Below are 16233 nucleotides of genomic sequence, written 5' to 3'. Positions count from 1 at the left end.
CACACAGATCACAATTTAGAAGTAGCCCCTGAAACTTATCTAATATAAAGCACAATGAAGGCTATATGTTGATGTGTTATAACTATCTCTGGTAGCAGTGGATATCATTATTCCTTAGCCAACCCCTGCTGTAATCTTCCTTGATGGAAAAACAAACAAACTGCCACTATTCCATTATGTGCAAAATGTCATTTTAAAATTAAAAAAAATAAAATAAAATCAATTTAAGTGTAAGGGAAAAATCAGTGTGAGCTGTTGTTACTTGTAAAATGCAAATCAAGCAATTAAATCCATTCTTGCTCGAAGAACCATTGGCTTCTGTTTTGCAAAAATAGAATCATACCTTGCTTTCAAATAGGAGACAGCTGGCTGTTAGTTTAATGAAATAAACTTGGATCTAAATATCCAGAATGTACATGGTTCAGTGATTGGAATTAGTATTGTATATTAGTAATGTCTATTATTGTGTACATATTTGGTCCAAAAATGAGGGCTATTGTGGTAATTATTAATATAGAATGGAATCTGGAAACAGCTTTTATTTGTGTGCTTTGTAGAATAAACAATTAAAATCAAGTAGATTTAAACATTACTCAAGATGAAATAATTCAGTATGTATTTTAACTAACTGAAAAAACCCATTATATTGAGTACTGTATAAGCATTTAAGAAATTATATTCTCCAAGTCAAAATTTGGATTATTTTTATATAGTTCTAAAAAGTGCTGAAAAACATTTTTCTACAGTTAGTTTCCCCACTATATTCACATCAAAAGCCATCTTAAAGTGGGGGCTTTGTAGGGATGGTAATAGTTGTTTCAGTTTCTCTAAAAGTCACATAGATGACATCAAGCAATTTTAACATGTGGCAAAATTTCTAAAACAATAAGCTAGTGACTGAACTTGATTTTACCCAGGATTCTAAAGAGCTTGTTTGTAGAACTTACTGTTGGTTTTGAGAATAATGCCGGAAACAAGTGAAGTGACATTACAATGGCTCCAGTCATTAACTGCAGCAGTGGTGATCTGGCATAAATGGCTTGACCAGTTCTTTTATATAGTGGGAACAGATCCATATGTAAAAGAATATGGATAGATGTTGCTGTTCCTCTTTTCTCCAGTTTAAATGAGCTCAGTTTCACAATTGTAGAACCTCTTGCACATATTGGTGTTCTTGTGTCCTTAAGAGATGTGAAGGGTGTTTTTTCTTAGTGATATACAGGAAGCCCCTCACTTATCTGATAAGTCATGGACCAGAGGACTGTGAAAAAATGGAGCCTGGAATGCGAACACATGAGCAGGATACGACAGGCCAAGTCCATTATATTCTGCCTGGTGGATCTGACCCATTTCCCACCCTGCAGAATTTATCTGGTCCAGTGTGATGATGGGCAGATGTTCAGACACCAGTCCACTGCCGTGCCATAGAGCAGCCATCATCCCCGCTCATTTGCACATCACCACTGTGCAATTCTCCTTGCAAGCTCTTGCTGTATAAGCATGTAAATGGGGCACCTGGCTTTACCCATGTAGCCAAGCACCCCCTGCCAGCATCACAGGCCGTGACTGGGGGCTGCAAGGAGAATGGCAGCAGTGACAACTATCTAAACTACAGGCTGTCATGGTAGGGTTTTTGGTAAACTCTGGGGGTATATTCACACACCAAAAGGCTCATCTTTCCCATGGTTTGGTGTTGTCTTGTTCACACCAACAGCTGGGCCAGGAATGGGTAAACTCCACACCATTCCAGTGGATCTAGTCCAACCAGCTCTTAGGCAAATTTTAAATAGCCAGCTGTTCATAGGGTTTCAGAGAAACCCAGCCACAAGCAGCCCATTATTTAAAAACAACCTAAGAGTCGGTTGAGCCAGGTTTGGGCCAGATCCACCAAAATGGTGTCTGGCGTACCCATTCCCAGCCAGGGGCTATTGATCTGCATTGTCTAAATAGGACAACACTAGGTCAGCAGCAGGAGGGAACAGGCCTTTTGGGCCATGCATACAGCCCCCCCTCCCTTTACCATTTTACCTTGCAGGGCAAAATTCAGCATTAGATGGTGCTGAGTAGACTGAGACAAAAAAACCAAAAAAAAACCACTGAGCACTTCTCCTTCAACTTGTATGTTTCTTCACGTATACACAGTGTACACATTTAGCTGCTGCTGCTGCTGTTGTTGTTAGTGTATATTTCCATGATGCTTTACAGAGTTATCAAAACAACATAAAACCTGCCAAAGGCGTACAGTCTAAAACCACGAAATACAAAATAGTAAATAAACAATTTATCCTATTAAAATAACTAGAGACAACAAAACAATAATGGACACCAGGGCTGGAATCCCCACATAGGAACCTGTGGCTTCACAAAGGAAGAAGATATACTGGATTCCAAGGAAACATCTTCTTTGAATTGCAAATAGACATTACATTTCCTTGACTTTGAAAATGTACCAGTGACCGCATGGCCAAAGGAGGAGGTGCCAGCCTGCAGATAGCCCTCCCTATCATCTGAACTAAGACCAGAAACAGAAAATACAGGCCTATGACTAACATTTTCATTTTTTTTCCTCCTGTTTGCCCGATGAAGAAGCCAGTGTGACTTTGAAAGCTTGCAACATGTAATTGTGCATTTTGGTTGGTCCAATAAAGGTATCATTGTTTGGATGTTATTGGATTTGCTATATGGCCAACACGGTTACCCCTAGATGTTTTTTGAACAATAGTTGAATAGTAGCATAGAAAATTATATAAGGAGTGCTTTGCATTATCCTAAAATATAACAACAACAATTTTTCTGAACTGTTTTGTTTACAGGAGAGTTTGACACTGTGCAAAGCCCCTCAACACCAATCAAAGATCTTGATGAAAGAACATGTCGAAGCTCTGGATCAAAATCAAGGGGTAGAGGGCGTAAAAATAACCCATCGCCCCCACCTGACAGTGATTTAGAGGTAGGTTATTTAAAAATACATAGTTACCCTCAGTCTTAATACACATGGTCAATTCAGAGTGCTGGTCATGGTCTATAAAGTTCTATATTGTATAGGTGTAGTTTATCTAACAGGCTGTAACTTGCCATGTGAGCCTGCACAGTCCCTGAGATCCTAAGGAGATCCCCTTCTCCCAGTCCGACAACCTTCACAACAATGGCTGGGGGCGCATATGAGATAGGGCTGCCCTCAGACTCTGCAACTCCCTTTACAGGGAGGCCACAATGGTACCTTCCCTGCTATCCTTGCATTGCCATGTAATGCAAAAGAGCTTTTGATCTGACAGGAGAACATTTTTGAACAATGGGCTGAGAGTGCTGTACTGTTTTAGACTGGATTGCTGAATTGTTTTAAAGCTTTTAAAAATCTTTTTAATAGTATTTTATCTTTTCAAGTGTGGTTTTAAATCATTTTGATAGTTTAATCCTATTTTAATATTCTCCTTTTTGTATGTTTTAGTTGTATTATTTTTTTAATTGTGAGCTGCCTTGAGTCCCATTTTTGGGAGAAAGGCAACTTCTAATTATTACTATTATTGTTTACATCTTAAATAGGTTGCAAGGCTCCACTGCATTATTTAGCATAAAAAAGACCTATTTTTCAAAACCAGGGGAAAAAAATCAAAACCACTTCCCATGTTTGCTTTTGTTTTTGTTTTGGGTAGTCCATATTGCTCCCATAGAGTCTTGAGACAGAAAATTGGCTGCCAGACATGCTGCAGTTGCCCACTTTAGTCTAGGGGCATGCCCAAACTTTTAATGCAAATCAGTTTCATAAAAATATCAATTGAACAATTTCCTTTTTTCTTTGAAATGTTTTGTGAGAGGATACTTCCCTGTCTGTCTACATTGATTTAAGGGCATTTTTCAGTGTCCTCCAGGCGAACTAGGGCTAGATGAGGCTGGGCATTTAGATGCCCAGCAGCCCTAGTCCATGGCTTGCTGCCCTCCACATGGGCGGTGCCATGTTGGTGCGAGCATCACTCAGGCCCTATACAGAAAGCCAAAATAAAGCTGCTTAGAGTCACTTTGGAGGTATGGTGTTTCAATGATGCATGTGTCCTAAGAGTCTGGAAGCTGCACCAAAGCTGCACTCCAGTCCTTAGGACTGGAGCATGGCTTTGGTGCGACTTCTGGACTTTTAGGACGCATGCATCATTGAAACACCATACCTCCACTGTGACTCGAAGCAGCTTTATTTTGGCTGTCTGTAACAGGCCATAGTGCTCAAACAGTGCTGGCAGGAAGTGGCGTCATGGCAGTGCCCTTTCCAGTTTCTGGCGCTGCAAAAAAGAAGCTGCTCTAGGCAGCTTCTTTTTGGCAGTGCATCGTTGCCAAGCTGTTTGGTGGCTGCGGTAACAATGCAGGGCAAACAGGGGTGGCACAGAGCCAACCATCTGTCGAGACCCTAAATTGCAAGAAAGGTGCAGTCTGTCTTCTGCCAGTCTGGTCTGTATTTCTCATGAAACTCCAGCAGTTTCTTCTGTGACATCAAATATCTTTGTATTGGATGACAAAATAGAAAAGCAACTGTGAGCAGAATTGGAACCTTTTAAAGCTAAATAGTTATGATAGCGCCTTACACTGGAGCCACATATCACTCCATGCCCAGTTATAACAAACTGAAGAAATGGTTTATTAAAAGTAGTGAGCATCTCCACGGGCAAATAGAAACCAAAGTTTCTTAACTGTATTTAATATTAGGCAAATAGAATGATAGTCACATGCCCTCCTGGCTATTTTCCTAGGCCCTGCCATTAAATACAGCAACTCTGAAGATTCATCTTTCCACTTTAAAGCAAGGGGTACAGGAAAAATGACAACCACAAAAGTTTCCCAGAATTGAGATTCCCCTTTGACTCAACAGGAACACTCCACATTTTGTGAGTAGACAGCAGCAAGGTTTTACATTCCTCAATTGATTCCAAAGAAGAATTGGTTGTTGGATTCATCAGTGTTTCCTGCCTCTAGACTAAAGCAAAACATGAAACATACCACTTTACAAGAAGCTGAACATGAACCCAGGTCTTAGAGTCAATATTGCTTTTTCTGGGTTATGCTCTGTGGCTCCATCATTATCTGTTGCTGAGAAGGCTTATTTTCACTGTAGCTTTCTTACAGTTTTGGTAATTGTTTTTGTTTCAGCGTGTGTTTGTTTGGGATTTGGATGAAACTATCATCGTCTTCCATTCGCTTCTTACAGGCTCTTATGCACAAAAATACGGGAAGGTATGTAAGATAAGAATTCAAAATACGTACAAATTCCTTTTAATACATTCTTTTATTGTTGTTTCAGTTCTGCATGATGAAAATCATATTCCTGAAATCTTGGAGCACTTTCTATAGAATTCACGGGCTTCTCTGGTATAAATAACTGTTTCTAAACACTTGCATTTCCCTTGTGGCTCTTTATAGCTTCTTATAGTATTTTTTCTATCTCCGATTGCTGCCAACTTTGAAGATAAAAATATAAATAAGAGTGAGTTTCAATTACGTAATAAAAGACAGTGACAAACTTTCTCTCTTTTCTTTTTTAAAAAAAGCCAGCCCCTAAATTTAAAGATATCTAGTAAATTATTACAGGTAAGATTTCTCAGGACTCTGACAGGATTTACGGCACTATATAAATAAAGCTAATAATAATAATAATAATAATAATCCTATCAAACCCATCTAATGAGTGGCATGAAGAACTGCATTTTTAAGTTTTAATGGCCTCAGGTAATTGCATCACAGGAAACAAAAGCATATCTCAAAACATTTCCAATGGCCGGTGCCCGAAGGAAACAATCCAAAAGGCTTTAGAGCTTTAAGGAGCCCTGGTGGCGCAGTGGGTAAATGCCTGTAATGCAGCCATTCACTTGAAACCACAAGGTTGCGAGTTCAAGACCAGCAAAAGGGCCCAAGCTCGACTCAGGCTTGCATCCTTCCGAGGTTGCTAAAATGAGTACCCAGACTGTTGGGGGCAAATTAGCTTACTTGCTAATTAGCTTACTTGCTGTTCACCGCTATGATCTTTGGAATAGCGGTATATAAATAAAACAAATTATTAAATTAAATTATTATTAAGCATACACTTTTCTATTAGTTACAGCAGGGATGGGGAAAAGTGGCCTGTAGGCTGCTTCTGGGCCCCAAGATTATTTTGAAGCTCCCCAGGCATGCCCTGATCCCTCTGAGCCTGGCAACTCCCCCAACCCACCAATTATTTATTTGTTTGTTTGTTTCATTTATATGCTGCCTTTCTCCCCAAAGGGATCCAAAGTGACTCACAGATTTTTAAAAAATTAAAATACAATTGTACACAATTAAAATCACCTAAAACAATATAAAATAACATTAAAATATGACGGATGTTAAAAGGCAATATACATGCTCAATATAAAGAACGTTGTGGCATGCTTATATTTTAAACGCTTAAATAAAAATGTCTTGGCTTACCATCAAAAGGCAAGCAGAGAGGGGGCCACTGTAGCCTCCCATGGAAGAGAGTTCCAGAAGGTGGGAGCAGCCACTGAGAAGGCTCTCTTTCGTGTTCTCATCAAGTAGACCTGTGAAGGTGGTGAGGCCAATAGAAAGCCTTTCCCTGACGATCTTAGTGTTCTGGCAGGTTCATATGGGAGATATGGTTCTTCAAGTAATCTTCAAAAGGACCCTCCCAAATGGTCCCGTCCCAGATGTCTAAAAAATTCTGAATCACAACTCCTGGAGACCTCCAGGAACAACAATTTGCTTTTTAAGAGTCTCCCACAAACTAATAGAGAACCCTACAAATACCCTTTAAAAGTAGCTAATTGGCATTTCCTGAGATTTTCACTCAACTTTCATGCTACAACCCACCACAGGTTTTTAGGTGACACAGAGTAATGGATTCAAACTACAGGAAAAGAGATTCTACTTAACATTATAAAGATATTTCTGTCAGTAAGACCTGTTTGACAGTGGAACACACTGCCTCATAGGGTGGTGGAGTTTCCTTTTGTTAGCTGCCTTTGAGTCAACCTCAGCTCATGGCAACACTGCGAATGAGACATCTCCAAGATCCCTTATCCTGTCTGCTCAGGTTCTGCAGGCTCAGGCCCATGACCTCCCTGACTGAGTATCCATCTGGATGGCCATCTGTCGGGAGCACATTAATTGTGTATTTTTGCATGGCAGGCAGCTGGACTGGATGGCCCTTGTGATATATTCCAACTCTGTGATTCCAAATTAGGTCCCACAAATGTCTCAGCTGTCTGCCCCTAAGTTAAAGGGAGACTGACTAGAGTCTAACTCCTGTATCCTTGGGGAAAACATTACAAGACTTACTGCAGATAGCAAAAACTGCAGATAATGGTGAATGCTGTATTTCTGCTGAAACCTGACCATAGAGTTGCACTGATGGACCTCTGATGCCTGGAGCCCTGGTGGCTCAGTGGTTAAATGCCAGTACTGCAGCCACTCACTCACAGTTGCAAGGTTGTGAGATGGATACCAGCCAGGGGCTTAAGAGTTGACTCAGCCTGCCATCCTTCTGAGGTCACTAAAATGAGTGCCCCAGCTTGTTGGGGGCAATTAACTTACACATTGTAAACCAGTTAGGGAGTGCTTAAGTGTACTGATAAGTGATATAGAAATTTACTTGCTATTGCTACAGAGATATTTTTTTCCAGACGCAAGTAAGTGAAACAGAGTGAAACTGATCCGTGGATATGGGGTCAGACTGTATACAGAAACATTTCTGTTAATAAAACATCTCATGCTAAGTTCTCCATTTAAAATGCAGACATTCATTGATACAATTATTATTTTACTAAAAGCTCCATACATGTGAACTCTGTTTGGTACCATATGAAGCAAATCTCAGAGTTTTGCTACTACCGGTTGAGTATCCCTTATCCAAATATCCAAATCTGAAATGTTCCAAAATCCAAAAAATGAAAAATAAAATAAAAATCATGGGTGGCTAATATGTTGACAGCTATGCTTTCTGATGGTTTAATGTACCCAAGCTTTTTTTATGCAAAAAATATTTAAAATATTGCATAAAATGTACATAAGGGGTGTATATGAAACATAAATGTTTATAATTGGGTCCCATCTGCAAGATATCTCATTATGTATATGCAAATATTCTAAAATCTGAAACACTTCTGTTCCCAGGCATTTCAGATAAAGGATATTCAACCTGTAAATACTTTCATTCAATTGTTTTGGAATATAATTGATCATGCTTTTTCCTTGAGGCCAGGACTTGATTTTCAAAGATTTGATTTTAGTATTAAGAGAGGAAGCAGCGTTTTGACATGATTCAGACTCTTTTCTACAGCCTGACTCCTCAGAACCTAAATGTTAGTTATTTTACTTTGTTTCCTAAGATCCATTCTAATGCATGGCCCAATGTAGTGCAAAAGTCAACAGGCAGACTGTCTGGCTCCAATTTAGGCCCATGACTACCATAACCAGAGGCATTTGTATTCTGAGACAGGGAAGTATTACAGTTTATCTACCCTTGATTGCAGTTCTGGCAATCTCTGGCTAAGGACCATATTCCCAAGAGCCAATGAACTAAGAGGTGTGTGTCTATGTCTATATCTGTGTCTGTGTGTACTACATATATACTCATTCATGTATGTATATGTGTATCCATGAATATATGCATTTAATACACCCTAAAGGTGGTGAAATCTTGAAGTGTTTGCAGAGTATGATGGCAGTATTCCTGTATGCTTCAAATTCATCCTCCTTTATAGAATTTGGCACTTTAATGTACTTAACATATTTGCTTCTTTGCTTCTTACTGACTTGCCTTCATATTTATTTATTTTTAAATGAGGGCATGTTCACCATCACATTTTTCATATACTGTATTTGTAGCTGTATGCAATTTCACTCTTGTATAACTTACAGTTGTCTTGGAGGAAAAGGTATTTTTTACCACTGGGGAAGTGATCTGCTCTAATGTGAAGATTGTGCATTAAATTTAACATAAACTAATTTATTTTGTATTTAATGATTTTGTATCACTTTTGTACCATAATATCCTACATATTTTTTTATTTGTTTTGAATTTTATGCAATTTTAAATGTCATATCTGTAAGCCGCCTTAGGTCCCTCTGGAGAGAAAGGTGACATATAAATGAAATAAATACATAAATAAATTCTTGTGCCCTAGACTCTTTATGAGAGGTATCTTATGCATGGTATGGCATCTTAATGACTAACTTTATTTCAGCATGTGATTTTGTGAATTGCACCTCACTTCCTCAGATGCATGGATTGCCACCTCAGGCAGACATTTGTACAAATGAGGGTGCATGAGAAGTAATAGAAATGTCAAACATTTGTTGTACCTTACTGTATAATGATCTTGATTGACTCTATTGGCCACCGGTTGGGAATTGTTTTATTGTTTTATAGGGTGGGAGGGAGTTTGGGAACTTGAAATGTAATATGTCTTTTAACTATTGTTTCCGTGAGTTTGGGGGGTTTTTTTGGACTTGATTTTATTGTCTTTGATATCTTGTTACCCACCTCAATCCAATACAGGGAGAAGCGGGATATAAATAAATATTATTATCATTATAATTATTATTATCCTGTCCATGTCTACTCAAAAGTACCACTAAGTTCAGTGTGACTTACCCCAAGTAAATATTGTTAGGATTGCAGTATTCATTTTGCTTCTCTTACTACAATTTACATTTTATATTTCCATTATTTCCATTTGTTTTGTGTTGGTGATTTGTTCTTAGATCTCTTTAACTGGAAATATTGATATTAATATTAATTACCATGAAATTATTTTAGAACTGTTATACAATCGCCCCTCCTAACTTGTGGATCTGAGATCCGCGACCTTGAATATTCGTGGAGGGGCGACCTCCACTATTTTCAATGGTGTGCGTGCACGAGCCACACGCACAGGGGCACGCCCCATTCAAGCCTATGGGGCTTGAATATGCGTGAGTCCCCATTTTCGCAGGGGTGAATGGGTCCCCTACGAAAATGGAGGGCCATCTGTACTCTTATTTGACTTGCTTTTTTGTTGTTGATGTATTGTGTGAAATTATTATATTGCTTTTATGTTGATATAGCTATATTGATGGCTATATTGATTGTTAGTTGTTTTAGTTTTTTAAGATGAACTTACTTGTTGAAAAACAAATCCAGAATACAATTATTAAACAACAACAAAATCTCCTAACTTCTTTTCCACCTGTGAGGAGGAAAGCCACAGACTGCTACCACTTGGGTTAAATCAATTTTAAAAATCCTCAAATGATGGGGTCAGGGAGATGCTCTGTGATAATACAGTTTACTCTGCTATCCTTTCTCTCCTTGGCATGCTTCCATAGAGTAGGCAAGATACAAGAATACTCTTTGTGAGTTATCATCTCGCCTTCCCTAGCAAATTCCATTCCTGGCTTAACAGAGTGGAATGCTTATTCCAACTCCATTGCTTCAGTAGAGTTGAGGCTCCTGATGCGTGCTTTTGTCTGAAGTCTCTGAGGCAAGCTACCTGTTTAGGATATGAGAAAATATGTTGTTCATGTTAAGGAAAAAGCAACATGGGATATACAGTGAATGAAATAAAACTTGTATGTGAGAGTCAGGATGACTCAGCAAAAGCAATTAGAAGCCACACAGGTGTAAGAGGTAATGTAATTAACAAATCCTAAATGCCAAGGACAGAAATGCAAAGTGAATAATTGAACACACCTGAGAATTGTTAAAGTGGACAAGGTGAAATGATGAAATCATTAATTATGGGATGAACCAAGAGAACCAATGAGAATGGTTGTACACGCCCACTGGGTGGAAACTGACAAGAGTGGGTGGTATTTTTCCAATGACTATAATAATGGCTATGAATCCCAATGTATTTTTTGCGTAGTTGAGGAGTTGTATTGGAGTAGTGTGGAGTTTTGTTGGATAGTTTTGGAGCTGTATATAGTAGAATAAAGTAGATCTTTTATATAAGACTACTGAGTTGTCTGGTGTCTTGGGTGAAGATACAAGAGCCAGCTGGATCCTGAAGAAGTGTGAAGACTTCTGTGGAAGCAAGAGTGAGAAGGCTTGGAGAGTTTGTCGGGGTCTTCAGCCTATTCTCTGTAACTCTGCTGCTTTAGAGCAAAGCTTTAACCACTGACCAAAACTGGTCAGCGCCGGTGCGTAACAAGGTGGTGAGTTTGAGCCAGAGGTGAAGAGCTACAACTCCCATCATCCCTGACAGTTCATTCACTCTTCTCCCACCCCCACCTCCATTTTTCATGCCAGTTTATAGTTTGTACAAATGCTCCTTTGGTACAAAATGCCTCGTCACCAAGGTTCCCTATCCCCACCCCGCAACTGGTCTGATCATAGGGTTTGGGTTTTTTTAGAAATTAGGACAAAAAGTTGTTGTTCCATATGATGCCTCTTTGTGTATGTGTTTGTGTTTTCTGGTATGGTCTTATATGTTCCTGTTTGGTCATGACTGGCTCCAGTTTAAGTTGTAATATTCATTATGGCTGAACAGTGAAGATTATGAGAGGGAGGAGGTGAATGCCAGTAATCTGAGGTTTTCCTATATTTTAGCTATATTTTAATAAATAATGTTCCACAATGAGTGTGCAACATGTAACTTTTAATGTCCCCTCTTAATGTGCTCCAGACACCACTAATGCCACACAAGACTCATGTGCTCAATGATAATTTAGGTCGTATCTGTCTTGCAGAAATAATGCAGTTTGATTCTGCTTTAACTGCCATGGCTCAATGCTATGGAATTCTGAGATTTGTAGTTTTGTGAGATATTTAGTCTTCTCTGTCAGAGAGCTGACAACTGCAAATCCCAGGATTCCATAACACTGAGTCATGGCAGTTGAAACAATGTCTAACTATGGGCCAAAATAGACCGGCCGAGGGGTCGGCATGACACTGCCCCTGAAAGAGCTGGGTGGGCACTGTAAATTGACACTCTTTTTTGCAGTGGCTTTTCCTGCCCCGACAGTGCACTGCAGCTGCACGTGGTGTCTAAATTTCGTGCTGCCACAGCACCATAAAGTTGGCCCACGTCCAGTCAGCCATTTGGCTTCCCCGCGGCATGGGTGTGTATGCACCGAATGAACCCCACGCTGCCATGAAGACACTGTATTGTGCCGATCTGTACCAGTCCTACGTTATTTCTGCAGTGCATATACAGCCCTAGTTTTGCTAGGAAACTGACTGAGCAAGGGTGATATGCCTTGGCTGACATCCTGTTGGTGGCATATGCAAGCATAATTTATACTGTGCATGCAGAGTGATTGGTCAGGAAGTAGGCAATGTGTTCATATCGAGGTGATGGTGGCATAACTAGAGTTGCATATGCAAGGTTGTTGTGCATGTTGTATCTTATTAAAATATACAGAGTTCTTTATGAATATGCATTGCCTGTGTTCATTGTGCATTACAGTTGCACAGTGGATTGTCAGCTATGTGCATTGACTATTGATCTACATATGTTGTACTATATTAATATTAAATCTTTTTTGTGCATCTTATTTTCATCTACAGTAAATTACTGCACATACTCGACTATAAGTCCACCTCATGTATAAGTTGAGGGTAGGTTTTGGGGCAAAAATTATGGATTTTGATATCACCCATGGATAAGTCAAGGGTAAAAACTTAGGTGCATGTAACAAAAGATCTAAAGGATGAAGCAAATGAAAACAATGCCAGTAGGCATAACTGTTTCTACTCATACTAATGGCTGGATGGATTGGAGAGTAGAGGAGGACCAGTGCTTCCAGGACATATTATATTCTTGCCCTTCACAGGGGGATGGTTCCTTTTTTATTAAGAGTTGTACAATACTTACATTAACACATGGATAAGTTGACTCAAGTTTTTTGGGTCAATTTTTTGACTAAAATTTCTAGACTTATACATGAGTATATACAGTAGCCTTTAGTTATTATACACATTTTGCATTTTACTACAATATTTAGAATTAATGTCTCATTCTGATGAAGTTATATTTCCAACTCCTTAACTTCCCAGGATAATAATTTGTCACTATACCCCTTGTCTAGTGATTTTGTAACTGTGTAGTTGTATATGCAACTCAATATGCAGTTATGACAGAAGTTAGTGCAAATCTTTTCAGTGTACTTTATAATTTATTGAATTACAACTTTTAACCATTTATTGCACCAGTTACATAATAATCTTTCATTTTCCCCTAAGGATCCTCCTGTGGCAGTGACACTTGGACTTCGGATGGAAGAAATGATTTTTAATCTTGCTGATACACATTTATTTTTTAATGATCTGGAGGTACGCATTTTCTGAATGTATATAAAGCCACTTGTATCCCAGCACATGATACCTTGTTTTGTGCTAATTATCCATTGCTAAACATTAGAATCTTACAGAAACAGTTTTGTAGCCTGTATTCCTGTCCAGTTGGTTTCTGCTACCATTAGATGGGCAGAATCTGGAAGTCACTGACAGTTAACAATATCTGATATTACTGACTAGTTGCTGAAACACTTGCCAGAGCTCTTTCTGTATCATGTTCTGTTAAAATTAATTTGAAGTGTTCAGAACTGATTGCAGTTACAAATGCGCCAAATAATCCTGACTTAAGAAACTTTAAGAAATAGGTCTATGAAGAAAAAGAACACTCCTTAAACAGTTCCAGGTTAAATTTTCTAATAGTTGTATTTTAAGTTACACATAACTTCTGTTGAAATCCTTGGGTCTTTTTTCTTCCTGGTTGCTTAAAAGATGTAATTTTAAAAGACAACATCTTGTTCCAGCTTCTCAATAACTTAACCGATTCAGTGTGTATAGCTTACAGATTTAGCATGAACATTTACAGCTTCCTGAAAGTGAACATGCAAATCTTATCTTCTGGTGGATCTCTCCTCTACAGAAGACTAGCTTTTGTTGGAGTGGAGCTGCCCTGTATAGGAATATGCTTAGTGTTGCTCCTAAGTGAAAGGAAAAGGGATGGCATTTCTCTTAGGAATGGACAGCAATTTTCTACAAAGGTTATAGCTGCTGTTATCTAGGCCTAAATCCAGCTTGATGTGTGTCATAGCATCAGGCTTTGTCATTCTTTCTTCATTTCCTTTTGCAGACCTTTTTGACACTGCAGACTTGCTCCAGAGAGTTTCCTAGCCCTTCAGAGAAGCAGTTTAAGGGGATTTTTTGGTCTGTGCATGGTGGGGTATAGTGCCCTTACTACCTATGCCCACATTGGGTGCACTGACAAAGTTGCCCTGTATTCTGATAATGCCTAACAAGAAGTGGGTTCTCATATGGTGAAAAAAGTCTTCAGAGATCTTGAAAGTGATCTCTTGATTGATGAGTTCTATACTCTGTTGCCCCATCATTTTATTATTTTTTATTAGTCTGTAGAACCATTTGATGATGTGTTGGGTGCCCTGCTTATGAGGAAACTGAAAATCACTGTACAGAGAGCAACTTAAAGACTAAGGATGACTTTTAGATAAAATTAAATAATAACTTTATGCAGCTGTCCTATAGTATTTTTAAAATCTATTAATTTACAATACTTTTACACTGGGTATTAAGAAAATATTTTAAAGGAATACACATGTTAAAAATTATTCAGAAGTTGGATCGATTATTTCAACAATATACTTATTTTATCATTGCAAATTATGAAAATAGTACCTTATGCTGCCCTTTTTGATAGGTAGGAAAACATTCCATGTACATTTGGCAGATCATCTATACCAATTTTGCTCTTTTCTAGCAGATAACGGTGAATGGGGGTTGTTGTTCACCCTCTAGACTGTGACTTCTAAGAACTGCTTCATAATAGGATTTTTGTTTTTACTGGAATGAGTCGTTGTTTTTATTGGATAATGAAATTACTGACAATTCCAAAAAGACTCACATTTGTGGGTCATCTGTAGGTTTTTACTCCTTAGTAAAAATGTCAAATTCTGAAACATTCCTGTAAGGAACTAGTTGTACTGAGAAATAATTCAAGATTATGTTGCAGCAGTCAGTTATTGTACATGAATTTGCAAACACTCAGTAATGGAAAATATATTTTATCTTTCTTAGTTTTGAACTTGCACAGCCAGTGACCCACTGTGACATGAGTGTAGCCAGTTCTGTAGCTGTTTTGAAAGGTATTTTGCCTTACATTAAAATTAACAGAGAGCTTCCCCCACCCCATTCCTCTCCCATCTCTATTGTGATCAAACAACAATTCCTTGGTATTATGCTAGTAGACTTATTAGTTTCCACTGGGAATGGGAGGGAATTAATTTAGGTTGAGGTTCTCAAAGCACTTGGATTATAAACTGAATCAACTCTGTGCAGTGCTAATTCAGTAAAATTTTGTAGCTCCAAGTACTTTCAGAATTTAAGCCTAAAACTTGGAAACTTCTGGCATGTTATGAAAATGGTTATAATAAAGTTAAAATATTTCTTAGGGAAGTGTGTGTATAGGGCACAAGAACTGTATCTAATGTTTTCATTCTAGGATTCAGCCATGAATAACAGGAAGTAAGTGTTAAAGTATTGTATTGAAAGGGTAAATCACAGAATCTCAAAACAGGAGGAAGCCATTTTTTCATCATATGAGTAATGTAAAGCATTCTTTTAAAAGCAGAAGAAATGCCCTTGATCCTTTTCATGCCTTCTAGTTATTTGTGGTCATTTTTCAAATGGAAGAAAATAAATTACATAAAAAGAAAGGTCCATTCACTTTCATTTTCTTATTTATAGTTTGATTATTAAATTAATTTACATTTGTCACTGAAATTTTAATAAGAAATGTTTCACTTAATCAGATTTATATCAACCAAATTAAATGCTGTATAGCTTCTTATCGAATACTCTTATATAATACTAGGCCTATACAGACAGGCGGTTCCACACCACCCGTTTTTGCTGCAGAAGGAGGCCATGGCAACCACACAGCATGGCCCATGTGCAGGTTCTTTCTGCATCCTGGAAGGGGTGCCATAGGTGCGCTCACGTGCCCTGATGATGCCCCTTATGTGTAGAGCCATTTGGCGCGTGCTGTGTGGTCGGGTGCACACCATAATGCTGGCCGGGTGGCAGAACTAGAGTTTGGAGCTTGTGAACGCTCAGCCTTTGTACGCATGCAGGCCAGCACAAAGTGCCGGTCTGTATTGCCCTACTGTTCCATGTCTCTGTATGATAATAGACTGCTTTTGAGAAAATTGGTTGGGAGAAAGGGCCTTGCAAAGGCCTTTCTATTCAAGAACAACATAGGAAAAATATAT

At 38.6% G+C, this 16233-nt stretch overlaps 1 protein-coding gene across 15 annotated transcripts in view; it reads left to right on the top strand.

Moving 5' to 3' along the window:
• The window catches only part of EYA4 (EYA transcriptional coactivator and phosphatase 4), a 171702-nt gene that overhangs the window by 133881 nt on the left and 21588 nt on the right, over window positions 1–16233 (top strand). For all 15 annotated transcript variants that reach the window (XM_042476060.1, XM_042476022.1, XM_042476116.1 and 12 more), the window contains 3 exons: window positions 2814–2950; window positions 5134–5217; window positions 13184–13273. In XM_042476060.1, coding sequence (XP_042331994.1) covers window positions 2814–2950; window positions 5134–5217; window positions 13184–13273 — 311 coding nt within the window. The remainder of the gene's footprint in view (window positions 1–2813; window positions 2951–5133; window positions 5218–13183; window positions 13274–16233) is intronic.

The sequence above is a fragment of the Sceloporus undulatus genome, chromosome 1 (assembly GCF_019175285.1).
Source record: "Sceloporus undulatus isolate JIND9_A2432 ecotype Alabama chromosome 1, SceUnd_v1.1, whole genome shotgun sequence".
Classification (NCBI taxonomy): domain Eukaryota; kingdom Metazoa; phylum Chordata; class Lepidosauria; order Squamata; family Phrynosomatidae; genus Sceloporus; species Sceloporus undulatus.
Note: the sequence above shows the minus strand (reverse complement) of the source record. Positions and strands in the feature narration are given on the sequence as shown.